We start from the raw sequence: 24489 nt of genomic DNA, 5'->3' as shown, positions 1-24489 counted from the left end.
GGGGTGGAGGTGAAGGTATGGTGGGGAGGGTAAGAGCTGAAGGTGTGGAGGGCAGAGGAGGAGATGTAGCTGTGGGAGACGGGTTTAGGTGGAAGTGTGGTGAGGAGGGGCAGAGGCAAAGGTGCGGAGGTGATGAGATGATCACATTCTGGAGATATTCTGCAGGTAGAGCCACAGGATTTGCTGAAGGATCACGTGGTGCATGAGAAAAAGTTACTTTTTGATGTTTTTGTTGATTTGTATTTTCTTTGGCTTCAGACTCTGGGAGGATGGATTGATTGACTATTCTGGAAGACTCAGGGATGTCCTGATTTGGGGAGAACTTCAGGTGTTCACTTTTGGACATCATAGGTTTGATGTAGACTTTTAGTCGACAGAAAAGAAAATCCCGCCCTTGTCCTTAAGACTCTTAGGTCTGGTGGCAGAATGACAGATGCGTGGTCATAGGGATACATATGCTTGCAGTGGATGGAGGAGACCATTTTATGGGGCAGAGGGAACTTGGGCAAGACTTCTGAGTAAAGGTGGTGTTGGAGCGAGCTTTGAAGTATAGGGTGAAAGAGTGCTTGGGGAAATGGGTGGACTGGGGACTTCTAAACACAGAAGCAGCATAGCACGTTCAAGGGCATTGGAGACTTAGAAGCTCACGCAGCACCTGGAGCACTGCAGCTCATTGGGTCATTCATGACTGTTGAAGCTCCTGTGATGAGGCTTGGGAATCAGGAATAGCTGAGGACACCCGTGGTTGCCTCCACTGTTGTATGGAGGAGAAGTCAGTGATGGGGGACGACTGAAAATACTTCATTTCTTAGAAAGAAATAGCTTGTCGATTCCACAGCTGCCAGGACCCAGCTGGAGAGGAATGCCAGTAGAAAACAAGAGAGCAGATGCTCATCTGCGGCCCTGTTTGGTTACTCTTTTATACTCTTTTTCCAACCAGTGTTTCTCAAGCTGTAAAAACGCTGGGTTCCTAGTCCCTAGTTGTGCTAAAGTCTATCATAGACTGAATTTGGTGAATGGCCCTTGAAATCTCTTTGGACTCACTGCCGGTCCCGCTCCTGTGTGACTCTGAAAAGCTCAACAGGGCTGCCTGGGTGAAAAGAATACAGTGAAGATACTATGAGAAGATAATTGAACAGATTTTCTTGGCATTCAGGATTGAGTAAATAAGAGATTTGATCGTGAGGGCTTTCTAAAATAAAATTTCTTAGGTTCTAGAAGTTACCTGGGGAAAAGAAATTAAGAAAAAAATCTGTTAGATGACCAAGTCCCCAACTCGGGGTTGAGTGTTCAGCAAGTTTTTGAGGAGTTGAATTGAAAGCCCTGGGTCAGGTCTGGATAGGTGTCCAGATTGGAGCTGTCACTAAGGCTGAACCTGAAGGTAGCTGGGAATTATCATTAGCAGAGTTCTGTTATTCCCCCTTTCCTGTGCAGGCTTCTCTTTCTTTCTCTCCTATTCTCCTCAATGGCAAGCTTATTCCAATGAAAGGGAGGCACTTCTTTGGAAAGAAGAGGAAATAAGATGTTTCCAGCAATAATCGTTACTAATATATGTGGAGAATATCCTTACCACATATGATTACCTAATATTCTTCTCAGGAGAGACTGAGCATGACTGAGATGGAAAAATATCTCCATTGTGAAATACAGCTTGATATAAGTACTGCATCTTACTAAATTTAAGATCTTAAAATTCAAGAATGTAGTCAGCATATACCTTCCGAATAAACCAGAAAAACAAAATGATGTATCCATCTATGAAACGCAAAAAAGCGTTAAGATTGCTGCACCACGTTGTCATAGTAATCAAAATATGCACAAATTGATAGCCTTGATTAGCGCCAATGGTCTTTTGTTTTCTACTTGTCATTTCTGTCTTCAAATGCAGTTACTCAGTAGCTTTGGGGTGGAGATGGGTCAGTGGTTGGCAAACTTTAGTTTGTGGAAGAATCACCTGTGTGCTTATTAAAAGTGCACATAATGAGAGCTTACCACTCTCATTCCAGGCTGCATGTTAGAATTCTACTGTAGCTTTTAAAAATTACCTGTGCCTGGAGCCTTCCATCAGAGACACTGTCTGAATTGGTGGGAGTGGTACCCAGGCGTGTGTGCTCTGGAGATTCTGTACACCTGAACTTAAGAATGTGTTTTTTCTCGGGCGCTCCAGATGCTTTTGCTCCAAGTGGTCTGAGTTTCATCCTCTGCAAACCTTAAATCTTAACAGGTTTTGCTCCATTTGCTGAATAGTGGCATCCAGTTACGTTAAAGTAGGATGAATACTTAGGTGTGTTTCAGATTTATTAAATTATATTAGAATTATTTTTTCTATAAAAAACTAAGTTAAAACAGTAGAATGGCCACTTAGCAAAAAGAGTATTTAAAAAAGTAATAAATATAACTTTGACTACCATTCATCTCTAAGAAGAGATACTTTCTTGGTTTGTTTTCTCCTAATCACAAAAATAGTACTTTTGTAGAAAATCTAAAAAAGTGAGTCAACCCTCCAGAGATGATCACTCTTCGACATTTTGACTTATCACTTAAGTCTCTCTTTTCCTGGTGGGTCTGGATGTTGAAAACCGTGGGCTTAATCTGCAGCCTCTCCAGGGTCAGTAGCTAGTGCTACCCTCTCCAGCTGTCTGGCCTCTGATGGTAGCTCACCTTTTCCCTCCTAAAGAACTACCTTCCTCTCTCAGGGAATAGTTTGATCTGTCTTCCTCTGTATCCTCCTTTTTCCTACTTTAGGTCCGAAACTCAAGTAGGGGCCCAGGAAGCTCTTATCTAGCCCCAAACTTGTGACGCTTTCCAGAACAGACATAGCTCCCTGGGAAAATGTGTTGGGACCAATGTTGTCCACGCTTCTCAGTCTCTGTTTTGCTTCGAGCAGCACCCCTCCTTTTCAGCTTCCCCTCTTCTGGACCCAGTTCTTTGCCAAAGTCTACTTTAGAGGAGCAAACACCCCTTTCCATGCATGTTTGAGGAACCCTCTGAACAGAAGAGTTTAAAATAAGGAATTAGTGTAGCTTCTTACCACATATAAAGCTTCCACGTAGACAGATTTACTTTGTGTTCATTTTAAATAGATGAGCTAAAGGATTTAAAATGAATTTCATTGTGAAAACTACAGTAATTAAAAAAATTATCAGTATACGAAGTGAAGCAGGGTTTGCTGTGATTAAACCTTAAAAAAATACCGAGACACAAAGAACCTATAAAAAAATTTAAAAGAGGAGCTGCATTTCAGCCTTTCATTTTTTTCAAATTTATTTCTGAGTTAATCCCCTTTGAACTGGAAATATGTGGATTCAGACACTGAAAGAGCGATTTTTTGGCTTAGTTGCCCATTGGAGACAAAGAATTTAAAATGGAACATCACACCTGTAGCTGTTCTGTCGTTTTTGACCGTTGTGTGGGACGTTCACCTCCCATGGTCAGCGTATCAGAAGGCAGCCCCAACCACAGGGCGGTCCTTTTATCTACTGAGCCACCTCAGAGGCAGGAGGCAGGAGGGAAGATGGCGGCTGAGCCAGCTGTCTCTTATGGCTTCCATAACAGAGTATCTGACGCACAAATGGGAGCCCTTTCAGTGCTACAGGCCCACAGTGAACAGCCCTGGAGTAAGGAATCCTCTTATCAGCACCTTCAGAGAACTTGATGAGGCACTGCTTTCAGGCGACTCATTTGTGTGCCAGGGAGACCTTTGAAAGAACATTCTTTATAGTCTCCATCCATTGCTGGTGAAGAGATAAAAGTGGATGCATTACAGTAAAAACAGAATTATTTAACACTTGGCCTCACATTTGTATTGAAGGATGAAAAAAAAAAGCCAACAGTCTGTCAGACTCTCCAAGAATGCCAAAAGACTCCTTCATTTCCTCCCTCTGTAAGAATTGTGATAAATTCTGTTGTGAACGCTTAATTAATTGTGGCGCAACAAAGTCAATGATACAGAACTGTAGGGAAAACCAAATTCCATTAATTTGGCTTTGGGCTACAGAAATGGCCTAGAAAACATTGAGATCGAAAGGAGTGGGTAACTGATCAGATTTAGCATATTCTATATGAGGGAGAGTTGAAAGCTATTAATTGGTGTGCATTTCTGTTCAGTACAGTATACCATAAAACAGCCAAGGGGTTTCAGGGGTCAGATTGAATTAGATCCCGTTTCCCAAGACATCATTTGTAGACTTGTGACTTAGGACACATTTAGCTTAAATGAAACTGATACATTCAGTCATTCATTCATTTAAATATTTAATGACCCCCAGGCTGCTAATGGTTACTTTGTATGATTTTATAAGTATTAAATACAAACAATAGTAGAACACCTGGAATTTTTCTATGTATTTTATTTTCTGTAGTGATAGAAGTGGCTTTTTTCCCCTATTTCTTTATTGATTTGATCAAACATTATTCATGTGGTGTGAGTCTTTAGTACTCACCGCCTGGGACTCCTTTCAAAGGTAAGATACAAATATTTATAGGCTGCTTGCCTTCCTGGGTCCCCAGAACGTCCTACTCCCCCTCTTTTGTTTTCTTTCTCGTTCTCACCACACGTGCTTACAGTGACTAGTTTTGGGGACCTGCATGAAGCTTACCATTAGGAACTAACCACAGAGATAAAAGCCTTGAGACGTGTGCAGTTACAGAAAACGTCCAGGGCAACTCCTTGTTCTGCTGTTCGTATGAATTTACAGGGCTCCTAGAAATAAGTACTGTACTGTACTGTTACATTCATGAGATGCAGGAACACAGACTGTTCATTCATTCATTATTTGTTTAGGGTCTATTTGTATGCAAAATTCTCCTGGACAGACAGGGAATTAGAAGCACAGATTATTTGTGCCCAGGTCATTTTGAGACGGTCATTTTGAGACAGCCATTTTTGTTGTTCTCTCTGTCCTTTGCCCTGTGGTATTGGCACCTACAAAGAAAACCTGAACCGTGGATTCTTCGTCAAATATCCCCAGATAGTAGAGGGTGTATTGCCCTCTCACTAAGGTATAAAGTTGGAATTTTTGGCATAACCTTTTCCCTATTTTTAAAATTAGTGGCTCTGTGAAAGAGAGACCCGTTTCAGAAGGAGTTGGAGAGCTCTTCTTTGGTGGTGGATGACTGTACAAAGAGTCTGACTCTGTTTTAATTTATTCACTCTCTGTGGTTCACACCTCCTTTCTCACAGATGCAGAGTCAGATGTTGGGTAGTAGAAAAATATGCTCCTGAATTAAGGTGCCAAAGATATCTTTTTGCTAATAACTTCTTCTCTGAATAGAATTGGCGAAGAATATAGAGAAAATATGCTACCTTCTTTTCTCTCCTCTTTTGATTTTAGCAAAGGAATGCTTGGAAATTTTCAACAGGGTTGGACATTTATGTCTTGTCTGACTTCTTATCACTTTGAGGTTTCCCACTAATAACAGCTTCAAAATTGTAACTGATTACAATGTGGGCTCAGTCTGTTTTAAAGCTTGAAGCCACCATAGTGGAAAGTTATGAGTTGTTGGGTCTCGAAAAGCAGACTCAGTGCCATTCATGTTTTCTCTAGAAACAACAGTGAGCGTTTTTTTTTTCCCCCCCCGGGAATAAATGTCAACCTGTGACAGAATGACAGAATCTTACAGATTCACACTAGATTTACGTTTCTTAACAAAGGAAGACACTGGTGTGGTAATGCCATATATATACACACAGTAAGTATTTAGAAGGAAAAATAGTCTTTAAAACAAAATGTAATTTTTTTTTTTTTGAGACGGAGTCTCGCTCTGTCACCCAGGCTGGAGTGCACTGGCACGATCTTGGCTCACTGCAAGCTCCGCCTCCCGGGTTCACGTCATTCTCCTACCTCAGCCTCCCAAGTAGCTGGGACTACAGGCGCCTGCCACCACGCCCGGCTAATTTTTTTGTACTTTTTAAGTACAGACAGGGTTTCACTGTGTTAGCCAGGATGGTCTTGATCTCCTGACCTCGTGATCCACCCACCTTGGCCTCCCAAAGTGCTGGGATTACAGGCGTGAGCCACCGCTCCCGGCCAAAACAAAGTATAACTTTTTAAAAATTTGAATTGACTAATATTTGACTTACAGTAAGTAAAAAGATAAGATGGCCTATTGGCAACGTGCAATTGCAGATGATCCCATAAAGCAATACCTTTGATAGATTGCCCATTTCTGAAAGAGGAATAGGAGGTGAGGAGTAGGTTTTACAGCATACCAATGTACATGACTTGGGTAGGAAAAACAGCTCTGTCATTGGAGGCAGAACTCAGATTTAATTCTTGATGCTGTGCACCTTATCCTGTGACTTTAGACAAGTTGTTCACTAACCTGGCTTAACCCCTGTCCTGTTGAGGTGAGCTGAGCATGCAGAGAGCAGGAGGGAGGTGTTTAACACCCCCACCTGTGTCTTCCGAGTGACCAGCTAGCTTCCTTTATGTTCTCAGGCGTCATCCCCATTTAACTAAAAAGTAATCACACCATCACACACGGCTTACAGAGAATTATTTCTGTCAAACTCATGAAGATCCTGTGCATTTTAGACACACAACTTTCCTTTTAGGGAACCATCAGGAAGGATATCGTCAGATTTGTTTAAAGTTTATTTAAGAAGCAAATATGCGGTATTTAAATTATGCCTGGCACATTGAGGGCTCAATGGCGGTTTCTCCCTTACGAAGGGTGATTTATGGTTAACAGAAAATGGAGAAAATAGTTGCTATATTTAGTTTATTCACTCACTCCAGGATTCAGTTTACCATAAGTGCTGAATACTTTTGTTCTTATGTATATCATTGATGCTCTGAAATGTCCATTTTGATTTGATTTTTTTGCTTAAAACCTCAAAAATGCTGTTGTGGGGATGCCTTTGCTAAGGGAAATGATGTCATCAGTTCTGAAGTCCATTTCTTTTTTTCTTTTTTTTTTTTGTTTTGAGATGAAGTCTTTCTCTTGTCGCCCAGGCAGGAGTACAGTGGCGCGTTCTTGGCTCACTGCAACCTCCACCTCCTGGGTTCAAGCGATTCTCATTACTCAGCCTCCCAAGTAGCTGGGATTAGAGGTGTCCATGACTGCACCCGGGTGACATTTGTATTTTTAGTAGAGACGGGGTTTCACCATGTTGGCCAGGCTAGTCTTGAACTCCTTACCTCAGGTGATCCATCCACCTGGGCCTCCCAAAGTGCCGGGATTACAGGCGTGAGCCACCGCGCCTGGCCATCTGAACTCCATTTTAATGATAGGGAACACTGGTGAACTATTTTAAGCACAGCTATCAGGAAGCTCAATTGAAATATTTGTGTTAACTCCTGGAAAAAATTTTTTTAGCAGTTTCGTATCTTGGGAACAACTCTTTAAAGTATTTCTGCCATGTTTAGAACAATGTGTGAAAATGCTTGTCAAGTGAAAACGTGTATGTCATGGGAAACTCTGCCCTGTGCTTAGTGAGGTGGTGCTTTATAAGTCCAGCCCAGGGCGAGGCAGGATTCATGTGCAGACTAATAGCACTGACAGAATTCTTGTGTAGACCACATAGAAACTTTAAAAGCAAGTTTCTGACAATGATGGCATCCGTGATAGTCATGTAAAAATGTCATGGAGACTAAAATTCTCTGCCAGATGATGTCGAAACAAACGTGTAAGTGCAGGTTTCATTTATCCATTGGTTGGGTTCTCAGACGAAGTCTAGAAGCATATTCTCTACTCAAGAGGCCAAACTTCTTCATGTTAATCTGTTTTAAATTTGCTTTTTCGGAAGACTGGAGCTGTCACTTAAACCACAGGAATATATCCGTTATAAGGCATTACTTTTCACCTGAACTGGATGATTTTTAGAAGTATTGCTGATGATATCGGGTTCACCAATGATTTCCCACATTAAAGGTTATGGAGCATCCAGCCTAGAAGAATCATTGTGAAAACTTGACGCTTGTTTGTTGGCAGTCTCCCTGCCTTAGGGCCTATTGGAAACAGTATTTTTGCCACTAGGGATCCCTGTGTTTTAAGAGACCTAACATTTGTGGGAGCCTTTTCCTAACCAGCTTGGTGCATTTCTCGTCTCTCACCAAAGCTGTGGTCAGAGCTTCTGATGGGTGCTGGACAGGCACCACCTGCCTTCCTTCCCTCACCTGCTGCCTTGCTCTGGCATTTTCCCTCACCTGGACTATTGCCATCGCCTAGTCACTGGGTCCCCTGTTCCTACCTTGCACCTGGTCTCAGAAACCAGAATGACCTTTTAAAAGCATCTGTAAGACCCTATCATTTCTTCACCTCAGAATGTTCCTTTGCATTTAAAATAAAATCCAGCTCGGTAAACCCATGGGATCTGACCCCTCCTCACATCTGCCTTATCTTGTACCCCTCTTCCTCACACCCCCTGCATTCCAGCTACCCTAGCCTTCTTTTCATTCCTTTCCCAAGCCTGGGCAGTCATCTTCTGTGTCACAGGCTTTATCGCCACTGTGTGTATCTGCATAGGGCAGATTCTTCCTGATATTTCAACACTGGTTAAATGTTTCCTTCTTGGAGAAGCCTTCCCTAACCATCCAGTCTAGAGCAGCCAGCTGTTTCCTTTAATTGGGTTATTTAATAACGTCTGTCTCTAACTGACACTTTTTATTTCTTGTTTTCCTCCAATTAGAATGTCGTCTCCACTAGACATCTTTGTTCATCTTTATTTGATGTATCCCTAGGCCTCAGAACAGCTGTTCAGGAAATGTTTGTTAAAGGAATGTATTAATGAATGAAGCAATGATATAGCCAGTATTTCTAAGTTAATTCATAAGTTTCCAACATAAAGCAAAAAAGCCTTGTCAGTACATACAGCCATGTCACTGCTGAATGTACACTTTCCTTTAAAATAGCAAAACAAACTCTCAGATCCTCAGAGTTTGAACCTCTTTTCTGAACCTCTGAAGTTCAGGAATCCTAGTCTGGGAACTTCCTTGCGTTTGACAAAGTGTTCACAGTGCAGAGATCCTAGAACAGAATTTGAATTGGTTCTTCTGCCACTCCCTCAATAGACTTAATTTGCAAGTAGTTTTGCCCCCAGGGGAACCCTGCCTCTCCTATTAATACTGTCACTGAACTCTATTAGAGTTCTCTGCTAACACAGGTCCCCTTCCTCGAGTAGGGGCATCAGCTGCCTCCTTTGCTTATTAAAAGGTATTTGGGTACATGTGGGATGAACCAAAGATTCTTGGTATTTCAGAAGCATAGGCAATTTTATATGCTGGCATTTGGTACCAGTTGGATTTGGAAATATGAACATATAGTGGTAAGGTGGATGCTTCCATAGTCACCATATCTAGATATATATTCTAAACTATATTTGTTGATTTTTCTGCTCACGCATAGAAGAGCTAAACATTTTTGAACTTAAAAGCTAAAAGCTTACTGCAGATAAACTAGATTTTCCCAATCTACTAAGTAAGCATTTTTTTCAACTTTTTCAGGTTATCTGGGTAAAGTATTGCTTCAGTGAACTGAATAAAACTTTAATAGACTCAAACGGTTAATGAAGCCTCAGCCTGAGCCACACAGTGGTGGGAGAGGTCGGCGGCTTGCTGGAGTGCTGGCGGCTGCCTGCCTTCAGGGCTTTATGCCCCTGGGCCTTGTCAGTAGGATCAGGTAGTATCTGTCTTCACTTAGCAACATTTCTTGAGATTTCTTGCTGTGAATATAACAGTGTCTTTGGTTCTCAGGAATCCTAGCGTTTTGGAATTTTACAACAGAAAGGGAAGCCACATTCTGTTGAGGTCACAGAGCAAACGGCAGAGTTGGGCCCAGAACCCATTTTTCCTGCCCTGTCACGGTACCTCCCTGCACTCTTACTGATTCCTCATTGCCCTTCTATCTTTCCAAAGTAGCCTGTGATGTTTGTGTCTAAAGTTTAAAACTAGTTGTTTAACTTGAGACTGAAAGTTAGTGATTTCTTTTTTAATCAGACAAGGGTTCTTCCTGTAAAAATCTTTCTGTCCCCACAGACTTGGTTAAAGCCCCCTCTCTGGGCTGCGTTCTCACACCCTGGGCATGGTGCTTAGCTTGCTTCTTGAGGTAACCTGTCTGAATGTGCATTCCTTGAAGCAGGGGACTGGGGCCTGTGGCCTTATGATAGTCTCATTTGGTTTTTGTTTCAAGTTTCCAGCGCTGATTTGTAACTGCGCAGCGCTGTTATGAAATCTTTGTCTCCATATTGATGAATGTTGGTAATCCTTTGTAGATTTATAGTAACTGTTGTGAAATTAACTCTTGAATTATTATGTCTTCACAAAAATTCGGACTTTCTGCCTCTTACATAATCTTAAAAAGTTAGTCAGCTCCACAGGAGTTGGTGTATTGGCCTTCAAGATTTGAACTTAGCATGGCCAAAAAGCTTGTTTTTTACAAACCGTCAGAATTGTCCCCGCATCTCAACCCTTTATTGTCAACTTTTTGAAGATATTTAATAATAATGACCAGTCCTGAATTTAACCATTTTGTACTTTGAGGAGTAACTTGTCCCCGCTGCCCCCTCAGGGCCTGTGTGGTCTCAGAGTTTGGCCTAGCTTTGAGCTGAAACAATGGAGAAGCCCAGCTGATGCTTTCTGAGATTCCCATGGCTGCCAGATGAACCCTGAGTAACGAGATGACGTCTCCTTAGCGAGCGTCAGGCGGCCTTGCGGGACCTGCCTGTGTCTGGCTCACTCTCGGTCCCTTCTCCTCACCTCTCATCACTCTCACGCACCCCTTCCTTCCTGCCACAGCAGACTATGTAACCTCACACAAGTAAGTGCATGCGATCCTCCATGCCCTGCTTTTGCTTGATCGGAATCCTCTGCCTAGAACTTCTTCCATTCTTTCTTTTACTCTTTCTCTCTCTCTTTTTTTTTTTTTTGGAGGGGGGATGGAGTTTTCACTCTTGTCACCCAGGCTAGAGTGCAATGGCATAATCTTGGCTCACTGCAACCTCTGCCTCCCAGGTTCAAGAGATTCTCCTGCCTCAGCCTCCCGAGTAGGTGGGATTACAGGTGCCCACCACATACATGGCTAATTTTGTATTTTTAGTAGAGATGGGGTTTCACCATGTTGGCCAGGCCGGTCTCGAACTCCTGACCTCAGAGGATCCACCCAACTTGGCCTCCTAAAGTGTTGGGATTATAGGCATGAGCCACTGCACCCAGCCTCTTCTACTGTTTCTTTAAACACAACTCAGGAGGTGAAATTGCCAAGAGTGAGGTGGATTGGAGTTAGGCATGGAGAGGGAAGTGCTGTCCCAATCCCAGCATGAGCCTCTGGACAGATGGAGGCCACCTGCTGCAATGGGGAGGACAAGAGTCAAGCAGATTGGGGGGTTGGCAGCAGGCAGGGGGTGGTGCAGAGATCAAAGGTTTGGATGGAAAAATGTTCAGTTTTAGGTGCTTCTGAGATAGCCAGGTAAAAAAGTGAGAAGGAGAGTTGTATTTATGGATCTGAAGCTCAGCGAGAGGTCACAAAATTTGGAATGTCATCATATTTGAAATGAAGTGGATGAGCTCTCGAAGAAAGAGGATTTGAAGAGTGAGACGGATTCATAAAGAATTGCAACATTTAGAAATAGAATATGAGACATGGGATATGCAGAGACAAGTGGAAATAAGGAAGAGTAGCCAGAAAAGATAGAAGGAAACCAAGAGGGTGTCAAACCTGGAGAACTGAAAGATGAGAAGGGATGCCACCTTGAATTAATTGGCTTGTGGGGAGGTCATGGTCACCTTAGCAAGGTTACTGGAATTATGAGGCATACACTGAAGGGTGAGTGAGTGGGAGGATGTGGTGACAGCAGGAGAAGAAAATTCCTTCCAGAAGCTTGGCACCGCAGAAAAGTAGAGAGGTAGGGACCTACTAGAGGGAGTAGGAGAGTGGGATGTGAGACCATTTGGTCGTTTGGTTTCTTTTGGGGATTTTCTTTTTGGATGGATGATACTAGGGCATTTTTTTTTTTCATGCAATTAGAAAAAATTCAGTAGAAGGGCCAAAGAATATTACTGTCTTCTAGCTTGCTAGCAACTGATGGTTTTTAGCAGACTGGTGGATAGTACTCAGTAGTCACAAATACTTAGGCTAAGTAGGGCCCACTTCTCCTATAAATTTACACTGGGAATATAAAAGAAAAAAAGGTTGGTGTTAAAAAGTTTGTTCATTTGAGTCCTATATCCTCGTTAGACAGGTAAATGGTATGAAGAGGTTTTCTTTTATGAAGTGCTTTGTTTTTCTGTAGGAATCCTGTCTTGCACATAAATGACAGAAATTTGTATTAAGCATTTTCCTTCACTAAATCTTTAGTTTGTGTCTTTTAATAAAATGCCACTGAATTTTCATGTCAGCAAGAGAGGTAGGTAAATTTGAATACAGAAACTAATTTAGCAGTCATTTAGTTAGGAGATGGAGATTTTAGAGCTGCCACTTCTAAAAGTGGAAAAGATGAGGATTAACTGACTTTTTTTTCTTACTTCTGCGGAATAAAAAATTAGAGCTGAAAAGGATCAAAGCCCAAAATGCATGACAATGGCCGTATTTTTATAGGTGAATTAGATTGGAGATTGTGAAGATGATTTCATTCACACCTGCACAGGCATCCTTTGAAGCTCATTACCTTTTCTTTTGGTGTTCATTTAATAAATATATTCCTAAGAGAGGCATATTGAAGTATGATTTGCGTTTCTTTAAAAAAAAATTAAGGACTCCTCTTGCCATCTGCCTAGCATACTTATGAATGTCCTTACCCCAACTTTTAGGATTTGGAGTTTCTAGGAATCCAAACCTTTAAAGCCTGAGCAAAACACAATTGTAAGGTAAATTTAGTATCAAGAAAAGACAGTTTCAGTAAAAACTAAGCATAAATACATTTTGTATCACTTTCTATTTGGGATTTCAAGTGATGATATTTGCTTCCAGTAACCCAAATAATTGGCAGATAGTTTGGTGCGAAGTGAACCTATCAGAAGAGACGGGAACTTTGGAAAACAATAGTCTTTAGTTAGTTGGAAAGGGAAGGCTGTGATTTTAAATGGCAAGCACCATCCTAGAAAGCAAGGAATAAGTATAAGAAAAAGAAGAACCAAAGCAGTGTAAATATCTTGAAAATCTAGTTTAAAGAAATGTTTTGGCATTTGGGTTTAAGAGTGAAGGAGCACAGTATAAACTTACTAAAATAACGAGTTAAAGTTAGATGTATTTTATTGTCTTGTATTTATTTTTTTGAGATAGAGTCTCTCTGTTTCACCCAGGCTGGAGCACAGTGATGCGATCTCGGCTCACTGCAACTTCTGCCTCCTAGGTTCAAGAAATTCTTGTGCCTCGGTCTCCCAAGTAGCTGGGATTACAGGCAAGCACTACCACGCCTGGTTAATTTTTGTATTTTTAGTAGAGACAGGGTTTCACCATGTTGTTCAGGCTGGTCCTGAACTCCTTACCTCAAGTGATCCGCCCGCCTGGGCCTCCCAAAGTGCTGGGATTACAGGTGTGAGCCACTGCGCCCAGCCAGACATATTGTATTTAGATGTTTATAATAGTTTCCCATTACAAATCAGATTATTGCTTGCTTACACTGGTATATGGGTAGGGAAGAGGAAACAAGTTTTGAAATAGAATTTGCTGATCTAGGCCATCTATACTGGTTTATTTGTAGGAATCATAAGAGCTTATGTCCTTTGAGAAATGTGGAATTAGATATTGATTCTAGTGAGATTCCAGCATTAAAAAGCTGTTCATTTCAAAGTTTTATTACTTTATCTGTCAGTAGCCTTGACAGTTTTATTTTATTAAAATTGGCCAAAACGGCAATGATTTGCATTTATTATATTATACCTTTAGTGCTGGAAAATTAATATACCTAGGAAATACGTGACAAGGGCATAGTAGATTATTTGGAGGTATGAGCTGCTGTGATTTGTGTGATATACAGCAGGTAAGGTATTATATGGTATAGTCATAGATGATAATGGTACATTATTTTGTTCTTTAGATAGTTGGTAGGTGGTTATTGGGCTCTATCCATTTCACATTTTTGTTTGGCTTGTGTACTGCTGGCTCTCTGCTTTGGAGATGGTCCTGGATTTAAGACAAAAGCAGATGCAAAATGGTTTCCCGACTAGGATGGTAACACTAAAATCATGGGATATTCATTTGCTCAGGAAATAGAATGAGCAATTTCCTGAGCAAATGAACGCAAGCTAAAGTTGTTGATTTCTGCCTCACGTCACAGTCCAGAGTAGGTGGGTCGTGGTCCGTGCGGTCATCCAGAGACCCATGCTGGAGCGTGTGGCTCTGTCATTCCCCTGAATGTGACATGTCCAGGATTGGGTTTAAGACCTGCATATCCAGCCAGTGGGAAAGGGAAATCTAGGGCAAGTGGCTTTGTCTTTCTGAAGATGACCTAAACATTGAGTGCATTTTTTTTTTCTGTTGTCTCCTTGGTCCAGTCTTAATCCACAGCCACAGCTCATTGTAGTCTCAAGCTGGGTGAAGGGCACCTGCTAAATCCAAAAGCTTAGTTACCAAAAGAAGATGGAGAACATGAATTCCAGAGAGCATATTTCCAGCACAGACTAGGAGCTCCTTGAGATGGGGGGTAGTGGTTACAACAGGTGCATCTCTTTTCTAAACCACAAGCAGTGCTTGGCTTATATTTGGTACTCAGTAAGTGTTTGGTGCGTTGAAGTGACTATTAAAGCTAATCCTTTCCCTTCCAAAAGATGGAATTTGATCAGAGGCTCTAAATTCTGCAGCGCCCCACAACCTTTCCTCCTCCTCTACTGTTTTCTCTCTCTATATAGGCCATTTTCCAGGATAAGCATACAAAAGAGAATATAATATTTACTTTTAAGATTTGCTTGAAAATCTAAAATGTATTATAACAGGAAAAAAGGAAGTCTGTTCATTTTATTTGCATCGCTACCTTTCTCTGTATTTGGACTTGATATTTACATACGCTTTGGGCAACTAAGCACATGCCAAATTGATATGTCTCTTTTATTCAACAGAACGAATATCTGGTGATTGTGAAAGTAACCCTAAATAGAAAACACAGATATAGCATTTAGTTTATAACCTAGATTGGTATTTGTGATGTTCCCTTTTTCTTCAAATTATTAAATATATTTATATATATGTTGTGAAGATAGGAACTAAGAAGTTACTAGTTTTATTTTTGCACAATTCTATATTATACCAATTATATAATTTGCTTAAAGCACTACAGTAGTCCTTTGCTTATATTTTTACTATAAAATTAGAATTAGGAAGGGAAATTATATGACAATAATGAGATATTTGTACTTGAGATACTTACTCCATGTACCTAAGATAAGAAGTTGCTTAAAATGACATGGTATCTATTTGGCATAATAGCAGCTCTCTTGCTGCTTAGAGCAAAAATCTGCTTTAAAAACATAGTGGCATATCTTATTAGTAAGAGAAAAATGTCATAGCAAGAAATAAGTTATTTAGGTATTATCATGTTCAGTGTCCTCATTTGTTGGCACGTGTGGAAACCGAGGCACGAAATCCTGAAACATCTTGACTTGCAATCTTTGGGAAGATGTTCATATTTTAGAAGATCTTTTTAAAGGATGTATCAGCAGATTATTATATATTAAGATCTGTTGTTTGAGTTCCTTATGAGATATGAGATAAACTTACCATACTCAAGGGAAATAGGGGGAAGCCAGGAAGAAGATGAGAATTAACTTGGGAGCGAAGGAGAGGTGATCCTGCCTGTGCCCCTCCAGCTATGGCCGGTGGAACAGATCCCGAGTCCCTGAAGAAGCTGCTGTTGTACCTCGGTTGCTAACTCCAAGAGGGATAACTGGATTAGGAGAAAGCACATGGGAAAGGCATTTGTTCCTTGAAGTGTCTGTAGATTTGGGGGATTGGGAGGGCCCCTGTGTAGAGATAGGAAGGGGGAGGGAAATGAGAAAGAATGTGTGCTTCCATTATTGAATCATCCTTCCAAGCGATTGAAATATATATGCAGGTTAACAGCAAATTTTTTTAATTGAATGTAAGATACTTCATTATTATGACATTTCTTTAATGTCATTTCACAATCTATTGTGGCAAAAATCTAGTAGGAATAAAGCCTGTGATCATTACAAATCAACTTCTCTTCCTAGATAAATGTTAGTTTTGAGCTCCTGGTAGGCACCCATCTCAGTGGTGAAGTTGACAAGTCATCTGTCCGGTGTGTGGAATAGGATAGGGTTTGGTAGCATCTCCCTTTCTCCTTGTGGTTCTCTTGAGCTGTTCACAGTGAGCATCCTAGTTTTCTTGCAGAGGGAAGGTAGCTGCACGGAGTGATCTGATCTTCCCTTTTTTTCTGCTTGCAGAACAATCAACCATGACGACCGAATCTGGATCAGACTCGGAATCCAAGCCGGACCAGGAGGCCGAGCCCCAGGAGGCGGCGGGGGCGCAAGGGCGCGCGGGGGCGCCCGTGCCGGAGCCGCCCAGCGAGGAGCAGCAGCAGGTCCTGGAGCAGTTCGCCTCTGCTGCAGCGCACAGCACCCCGGTGCGGAGGGAGGTGAGCCCAGGCCAGAAAACTAATGACTCCGTGTTTGCTGAGCTGCTCCAGGATCATCTTTAACCTTGGTCTCTTAGCCCTAGAGGCAGCTATGAGGGGTCATCTGTTGTTCCCATTCTAGCCCCAGGCAGATGAAAATGTATGTTATTTTAAGGCTTTCAGTGAATGACATTCCACAACCTTGCCTGGTAACGCCTTTTAATTAAAACACTGAAACTCACTGAAGTCCAGGCTGGAGATTATTGGTCCTATCTGGATTTAGAGGAAAGATAGACACCAAACTGACAGCTTTAATTATGCTTGTGGTTGTTTTTTCTTTCAAGCCTAAGGGCTAGAGTGAGTTTGCATTTCCCCAGGCATCGCCCTGACCCTAATGTTGCAGATCTGCTTTTATCATCATCATCATCATCATCATCATTATACTTTAAGCTCTGGGATACATGTGCAAAACGTGCAGGTGTGTTACATAGGTATACACGTGCCATGGGTGGTTTGCTGCACCCATCAACCCGTCACCTATTTCTCCTAATGCTATCCCTCCCCTAGCCTCCCAGCCCCCAACAGGCCCCAGTGTGTGATATTCCCCTCCGTATATCCTTGTGTTCTCATTGTTCGACTCCCACTTATGAGTGAGAACATGCGGTGTTTGGTTTTCTGTTCCTTTGTTAGTTTGCTGAGAATGATGGTTTCCATCCATGTCCCTGCAAAGGACATGAACTCATCCTTTTTTGTAGCTGCATAGTATTCCATGGTTTTTTAGCAGATCTTCAGGTAGGTCTTTCCCTCCCTATACACATCTATATTTTCAACTCTTTTCCCTGTACATGTTTGAATAGTCAGGAATAATGCATTTCTTTTAAAAGCTTTAAAGTATGGTTTACCTGCAGGCCTTGAATAAGTCCATATTTAAATGTCTTTTGCCTTAAAACTTCAAACCTGGAATCAAAATGTTTTAGAGTGCCAATTTGTATGTAGTAAAGCAATCTGGTGTCCCCACAAGTGATTGGCCTCTTGTATGTCAGAAGTGTTTCACACTAGAAATTCTAAGATGTTGAGAGAAGAGATGTAATCAGCATATTAGTGAAAATCTTTAGAAGTCACAACATTATATATTTGCAACCTGATTGTTTTGTTTCTTTACCTAGAGTATTTGCAGGTTTGCCTCTTTTTTTTTTTTCCATTTTATACTTACTAAAAATTTGAGGCCGGGCACAGTGGCTCACGCCTGTAATCCCAGGACTTTTGGGAGGCCGAGGAGGGCGGATCACCTGAGGTCGGGAGTTTAGGACAGCCTGACCAACATGGTGAAACCCTATCTCTACTAAAAATACAAAAATTAGCTGAGTGGTGGCGCACGTCTGTAATCCCAGCTATTCGGGAGGCCGAGGCACGCGAATCACTTGAACCTGGGAGATAGAGGTTTCAGTGAGCTGACATTACGCCACTGCACTCTAGACTGGGCGACAGAGCAAGACTCTGTCTCAAAAAAAAAAATTTTTTTTTGAGGTAAAATATACATATAAAACTTACCATCTTTTTTAAGTGTACAGTTTAATGATAATAAGTACATTTATATTTTTATATAAAATATACCTTCTTTTATATTATATATATTTATACTTTTTAAAAATTCCTTTCATCACTCCTCCTCCCTACTCTTCTCCCTATGCTTCCTAGCCTCAGATAATCACCATTCTACTCCCCATCTTCATGAGATCCCATTTTAGCCCCCACATATGAGTGAGAAGATGCAGTATTTGTCTTTTGGTGCTTGGCTTATTTCACTTAACGTAACAGCCTCTAGTTCCATCCGTGTGGGTGCAGATGACAAGATTTCATTCCTTTTTTCTGGCTGAATAATATTCCATTGTGTATATATACCACTTTCTAAAAAATTCATTCTCCTGTTGATGGGCATTTAGGTTGATTTCATATTTTAGCTGCTGTGAATAGTGCTGCAGTAAACACTGGAGTGCAGATGGGTTTTCTATATATCGATTTCCTTTCTTTCAGACGTATATCCAGTAATGGAATTGATGGATCATGTGATAGTTCTATTTTTAGTTTTTGAGGAACCTTCATGCTGTTTTTCGCAGTGGCTGTACTAATTTACATTTATGAGGATTCTCCTTTCCCCACATCCTTCCCAGCATCTATTACTGCCTGTCTCTTTGACGTATGCAGTTTTAACTGGGGTGAGATGATAGTCTTGATTTGCATTTCTTTGATAATTAGTGACACTGAGCATTTTTTTCATATACCTGTTGGCCATTTGTATGTCGTCTTTTGAGAAATACCTGTTCAGATCTTTTGTCCATTTTTAAATCTCATTTTCTCTAGCTATTGAGTTGTTTGAGTTCCTTAGATATTGTGGTTAATAATACCTTGTCAGGTAGACACTTTGCAAATTTTTTCTCTTATCCTGTAAGCGCTTTGTTAAGTTTTTCCTTTGCTGTGCAGAAGTTTTTTTGGCTGGATGTAATCTCATTTGTCTATTTTGGTTTTTATTGCCTATGCTTTTGAGATCTTATACAAAAAAAACTTTGCTCAGACCAATCTTCTGGAGCATTTCCCCAGTGTTTTCTTCTAGTGGTTTCATAGTTATAGGTCTTACATTTTTAATCTATTTTGATTTGATTTCTGTGGATGGTGAGAAATACGGGTCTAATTTCATTGGTCTCATATAGTTACCCAGTTTTCCCTGCACCCTTTACTGAAAAGACTGTTCCCCATTGAATGTTCTTGGCACCTTTGTCAAAGATGAGTTGGCTGTATATGTGGATTTATATCTGGATCCTCTATTCTGTTCCATTGGTTTATGTGTCTATTTTTATGCCAGTACCATGCTGTTTTGGTTATTATAGCTTTGTAGTAAATTTTGAAGTCAGGTAGTGTGATGCCTCCAGCTTTGTTCTTTTTAGTCAGGATGACTTTGGCTATTCGGTGTCTTTTGTAGTTCCATGTAAACTTGAGGACATTTTTTCTAATTCTGTGAAGAATGTCATAGGTATTTTGTTGGGGATTCCATTGAATTTGTAAATTGCTTTGGGTAGTATTGCCATTTTAACAGTATTAAGTCTTCTAATTCATGAGCATGGAATATCCTTCCATTTTTTGTATTCTCTTCAATTTTTTTCATCAGAGTTTTATAGTTTTCCTTACATCAGTCTTTCACTTCTTTGGTTAGATTGCTTCCTAGGTATTTTATATTTTGTAGCTGTTGTAAATAGGATTGCTTCTTGATTTCTTTTTCAGATAGTTCACCATTGGCAAGTTTAAACACTGCTGATTTTTATATGTTGATAAATTCTGCAATTTCACTAAATTCATCTATCAGTTTTCACAGTTTTTTGGTGGAGTCTAGGTTTTTCTAGGTATAAGATTATGTCATCTGTGAACAAGGCTAAGTTGACTTCTTCCTTTTCAATTCGGATGCCCTTTATTTCTTTCTTTTGCCCAATTGCGCCAGCCAGGACTTCCAGTATTATGTTGTATAATACTGAAAGTGGGCATCCTTTACTTGTTCTGGTCCTTAGAGGAAAGGCCTTCAGTTTTTCACAATTCAGTACAATGCTAATGTGGGTTTTTCATATATGGCGTGTATTATTTCGGGGTATGTTCCTTCTATACTGATTTTGATGAGGATTTTTAATCATAAAGGCATGTTGAATTTTATCAGATGCTTTTTGGAGTCTATTGAAATAATCATGGTTTTTATTCTTGATTCGGTTAATGTGATGTATCGTGTAGATTGATTTGTGTATGTTGAGCCATCTGCATCCCTAGGATGAATCACATTTAATCATGGTGAACGATCTTTTCAGTCCCCTTTTTAATGTGTTGTTGAATTCAGTTTGCTGGTATTTTCACTGAGGATTTTTGCATCAATCTTCATCAGTGATATTGGCGTGTAGTTTTTGTTTTTGTTGTCTCTTAGTCTGCTTTTGGTATCAGAGTAATATTGGCCTTGTAGCATGAGTTTGGAAGTATTCCCTCCCCTTCAATTTTTTTTTTTGAGGAGTTTGAGAAGGATCAGTATTAGTTTTCTTTACATGTTTGATAGAATTCAAGTGAAGCCTTCAGGTCCTGGACTTTTTTTGATAGAAGACTTTTTATTATAGCTTTGATCTCATTACTCATGACTATTTTGTTGAGGTTTTCTGTTTCTTCATATTTCATTCTTGGTGGGTTGTATGTGTCTAGAAATTTATCCATTTCTTCTGGGTTTTCCAATCTGTTGCCATATAGTTGTTCATAATAGTCGCTAGTGAGTCTTCATATATCTTAGGTCCGAGTTGCTATGTCTCCTTTTTCATGTCTGATTCTATTTATTTGGATCTTCTCTCTTTTTCTTAGTCTAGCTAAAGGTTTGTTGATTTTGTTTATCTGTTCAAAAAACCACCTCATTGTTTTGTTGATCTTCTGTATTTTTTTTTGGTCTCAATTTCATTTATTTCTACTCTGATCATCATCGTTTCTTTTTCTTTTAATTTTGGGTTTGCTTCATTCCTGCTTTTCTAGTTCCTTGAGGTGCATATTTGAAGGCTTTTTACCTTTTTGATATAGACATTTATTGCTCTCCACTTCCCTCTTAGTACTGCTTTTGTTGCATCACACAGATTTTTTGTCTTGTATTTCCATTTTCACTTGTGTTTCAGGAACTTTTAATTTACTTCTTAGTTTCTTCATTGACTTATTGGTCATTCAGGGCATGCTGTTTAATTTCCATATGTTTGTGTATTTTCTGAGATTCCTGTTATTGATTTCTAGTTTTACTCCGTCGTGGTCAGGAAAGATACTTGATATGATTTTTTTTCTTTTTTTTTTTTTTTTAAGTTTGTTTGGACTTGTTTTATAGCCTAAGACATGGTCTGTTCTGAACATATTCTGATGAAAAGAATGTGTTCTGCAGCAGTTGGGTGAAATGTTGTGTAAATGTTGGTTAGGCCTGTTAGATCTAGTGCATGGTTTAACTCCACTGTTTCTTTGTTGATTTTCTGTCTGGATGTTCTGTCCACTACTGAGAGTGGAGTATTGAAGTCCCCTACCATTATTGTACTGCAGTCTGTTTCTCCCTTTAGATTTGGGAATGTTTTATATACTTGGGAACTCTGGTGTTAGGTGCGTAGATATTTACAATTGTTGTATCCTCTTGCTGAATTGTCCCCTTTATCATTATGTTAGTGACCTGCTTTTTCTCATTTTAGTCTTAGATTTGTAGTCTCTTTAGTATAAGTATAGCTACATCTGCTCTTTTTTTGGCTTCTAGTTGTATAGAATATTTTTTCCACCTTTTTACTTTCAGCCTATGTGGGTGAAGTGAATTTCTTGAAGGTAACATAGTTGGTTCTTGTTTTTATATTCATTTACTTACTTTAGGCCTTTTAATTGGAGAATTGAGTGTTATATCAATAACACATTCAGTGTTATTGATAAGGGCGTATTACAGCTGTTTTGCTGCCTGTTTCTGGTTAAGACTCCTCTTGTTCTTTTTTTACTTGATTTTCCTTTGTGGTTAAGTGATTTTCTCTGGTAGTGTGTTTTAATATGTTGCTTTTTATTTTTAGTGGATCTATTATAGGTTTTTGTGTTGTGGTTACCATGAGGCTTACCAAAAACATCTTATAGACATAGCAAGTTATTTTAAACAGATGACAGCTTATCTTAGATCACAAATTTAAAAACAGAAACAAAGACCAAAAAAAACCACACATACACACGTGCATGCGTACGTGCGCGCGCACACACACACACACACCACTTCTACACTTTTTAACTCCATCCCCATTACATTTTGACTTAGTTGTCCTAATTTGCATATTTTAATATTGCCTGTCTCTTCACAGGTTGCTGTAGATATTACTGTTTTTGATAGGTTGTCTTTTGGGCTTCATACTAGAGTTATGATTGTGGTAGTAGTAGTAGTAGTACATTGTACACTGCAGGTACAGTAAGTACAGTAAGAGAGTATTCTGGGTTTATCTATGTACTTGATTTTAATTTTACCACTGAGTTTGATACATTGAAAGTTTTTTTTATTTTTATTTTTTGCACATTAGTGGTTTTTTATTTCAGATTGAAGAACTCTCTTTAGCATTTCTTTTAAGATGGGTCTGGTGGTGGTGAATTCTCTCTACTTTTGTTCTTTTGGGAAAGATTTGATCTCTCCTTTGTATTTGAATGATAATTTTGCTGGATTCTGTATTCTTAGATGGCAGTTTTTTTCTTTGAGCAGTTTAAAGATGTCATTCAACTCTTTCCTGGCCTGTGTGGGTTTTCTGTTGAGAACTCTGTTATCAGGCAATTTGGAGCTCCTTTACATGTTGTTTCTTTTTCTCTTGCTGCTTTTAGGATTCTGTCTTTGTTCTTGAGCTTTGAGAGTCTATTGCTTTGTGGTATTCTTATTTAGGTTGAATCTGTGTGATATTCTCAGACTCTCCTGTACTTGAATATTTATATCTTTTGCAAGTTTTGGAAAGTTTTCTGTGATTATTTCTTTGAATATGTTTTCTACCCTTTGCTCTTGCTCAGCTGCCTCTTGAATACCAATAATTCTTAGGTTTGGTCTTTTGAGGTAATTTTCTGTATCTTGTATGCAGTCTTTGTTCCTTTTTGTTCTTTTTTCTTTCTTCTCTGTGTCTTTTCAAATAGCTGGTCTTTGAGCTCACTGAATCTCTCCTCTGCTTTGTTCAGTCTGCTAAGAGCTTCTAATGAGTTCTTCAGTTTATCAAATGTATTTCTCAGTTCTGAGGTTTCTGTTTGATTTCTTAAAAGTATTTCAATCTCTTCATCAAATATATCTGATAAATTTGTGAATTGCTTTTCATTTTTACCTTGAGCTCATGAGTTTCCTTAAAATTGGTATTTTGAATTCTTAGCTCACAAATTGCCATCTTGTAGGGTTGCATTTTTCCCTTGTCTTTTTGGGGAGGTCATAGTTTCCTGTTTGCTGTTGTTTCTTGTGGGTGGGTGTCTATGTTTTTGTATGGAAGGATTAAGTTTTAATTCCAGTTTTCTCTGTCTGTCTTGTTTTGTTTTTTATTGGATATGTTTGCTCAGAAATTTTTTACCGCTAGACCTCTGCCACCTCTTTGGCCCTAGGTGGCCTTTAAACCCAGGTTTGCCTTGGCTCTAGTAAGCGATGGGAGTGCTGCTTGTCCTAAATGAGGGAGGTCCCAAAGGGATTATCCTGGCAGTGTGAGATGGCTGACTAGGAGTTTGTGCCCAAGGGATCTGTGGAATGTGCCTTCCCCAGCGTGGTGCTGCTGAACAGCCGCTGTGATTCGGTGTCTTCTTTGGCCAAGTTACAGAGCAGAGTGTCCAGGACTAGGGTGGGTGGTCCCATCTCCCAGCTTCTTCTCTGCGTGTGCTCGGGGATATTTCTCTCTTGAGGCAGTCACATCACTTCCTTCCCATGGGTTAAGGCAAGGATAGATCTCCTGCAGGGAATCCCAGGAAGGTGGGAAAGCTGGTTGACCACCTCAGTCTCACTTTTCCAGTATCACTTTTCCATGAGTTGGGGGAAGATTTTCTGCACTTTTATTGCCGGGCAGAATCCGGGGGAGGGGCATCATGACTATGGAAGTCCAATTCTTCTTCCATCTGCATGGAGTTTTTCCATTTCTCCGTGGCCTCAGGATCTGTCTTGTCCTCATGTTTGAGTTCTGGGTTGTTGCTGGTGAAAATCTTGTGCTATATATTTGTTTTAGGTTTTCTTTGGAGAAATGGGAGGGGGGAAACCAGCTCGCTTCTGTGCCACCATTTTAAAATGAATGTCGCAAGTTCTGCTTTAAACAGTATTAATAATAACAATTATTTTCACTTTATAAATAGCTGCTCTGTCTGATGATCTCAGATGCTTTGTGATGGCGAGCAGGGAGATCCTGTCCCAGCTTAGTAGACAAACCTAAGGAACTGTTGTAGCCATCATGGTTTTCTTTTACCTTTTCTTTTTGTGG

At 40.1% G+C, this 24489-nt stretch overlaps 1 protein-coding gene across 2 annotated transcripts in view; it reads left to right on the top strand.

The window, feature by feature from the left end:
* The window catches only part of EPB41L3 (erythrocyte membrane protein band 4.1-like 3), a 184018-nt gene that overhangs the window by 70744 nt on the left and 88785 nt on the right, over positions 1-24489 (top strand). For both annotated transcript variants that reach the window (XM_011957807.1, XM_011957808.1), the window contains exon 2: positions 16338-16531. In XM_011957807.1, the coding sequence (XP_011813197.1) occupies positions 16338-16531 (194 nt within the window). The remainder of the gene's footprint in view (positions 1-16337; positions 16532-24489) is intronic.

This window comes from Colobus angolensis, unplaced genomic scaffold (assembly GCF_000951035.1).
Source record: "Colobus angolensis palliatus isolate OR3802 unplaced genomic scaffold, Cang.pa_1.0 Scaffold45, whole genome shotgun sequence".
Classification (NCBI taxonomy): Eukaryota; Metazoa; Chordata; class Mammalia; order Primates; family Cercopithecidae; genus Colobus; species Colobus angolensis.
Note: the sequence above shows the minus strand (reverse complement) of the source record. Positions and strands in the feature narration are given on the sequence as shown.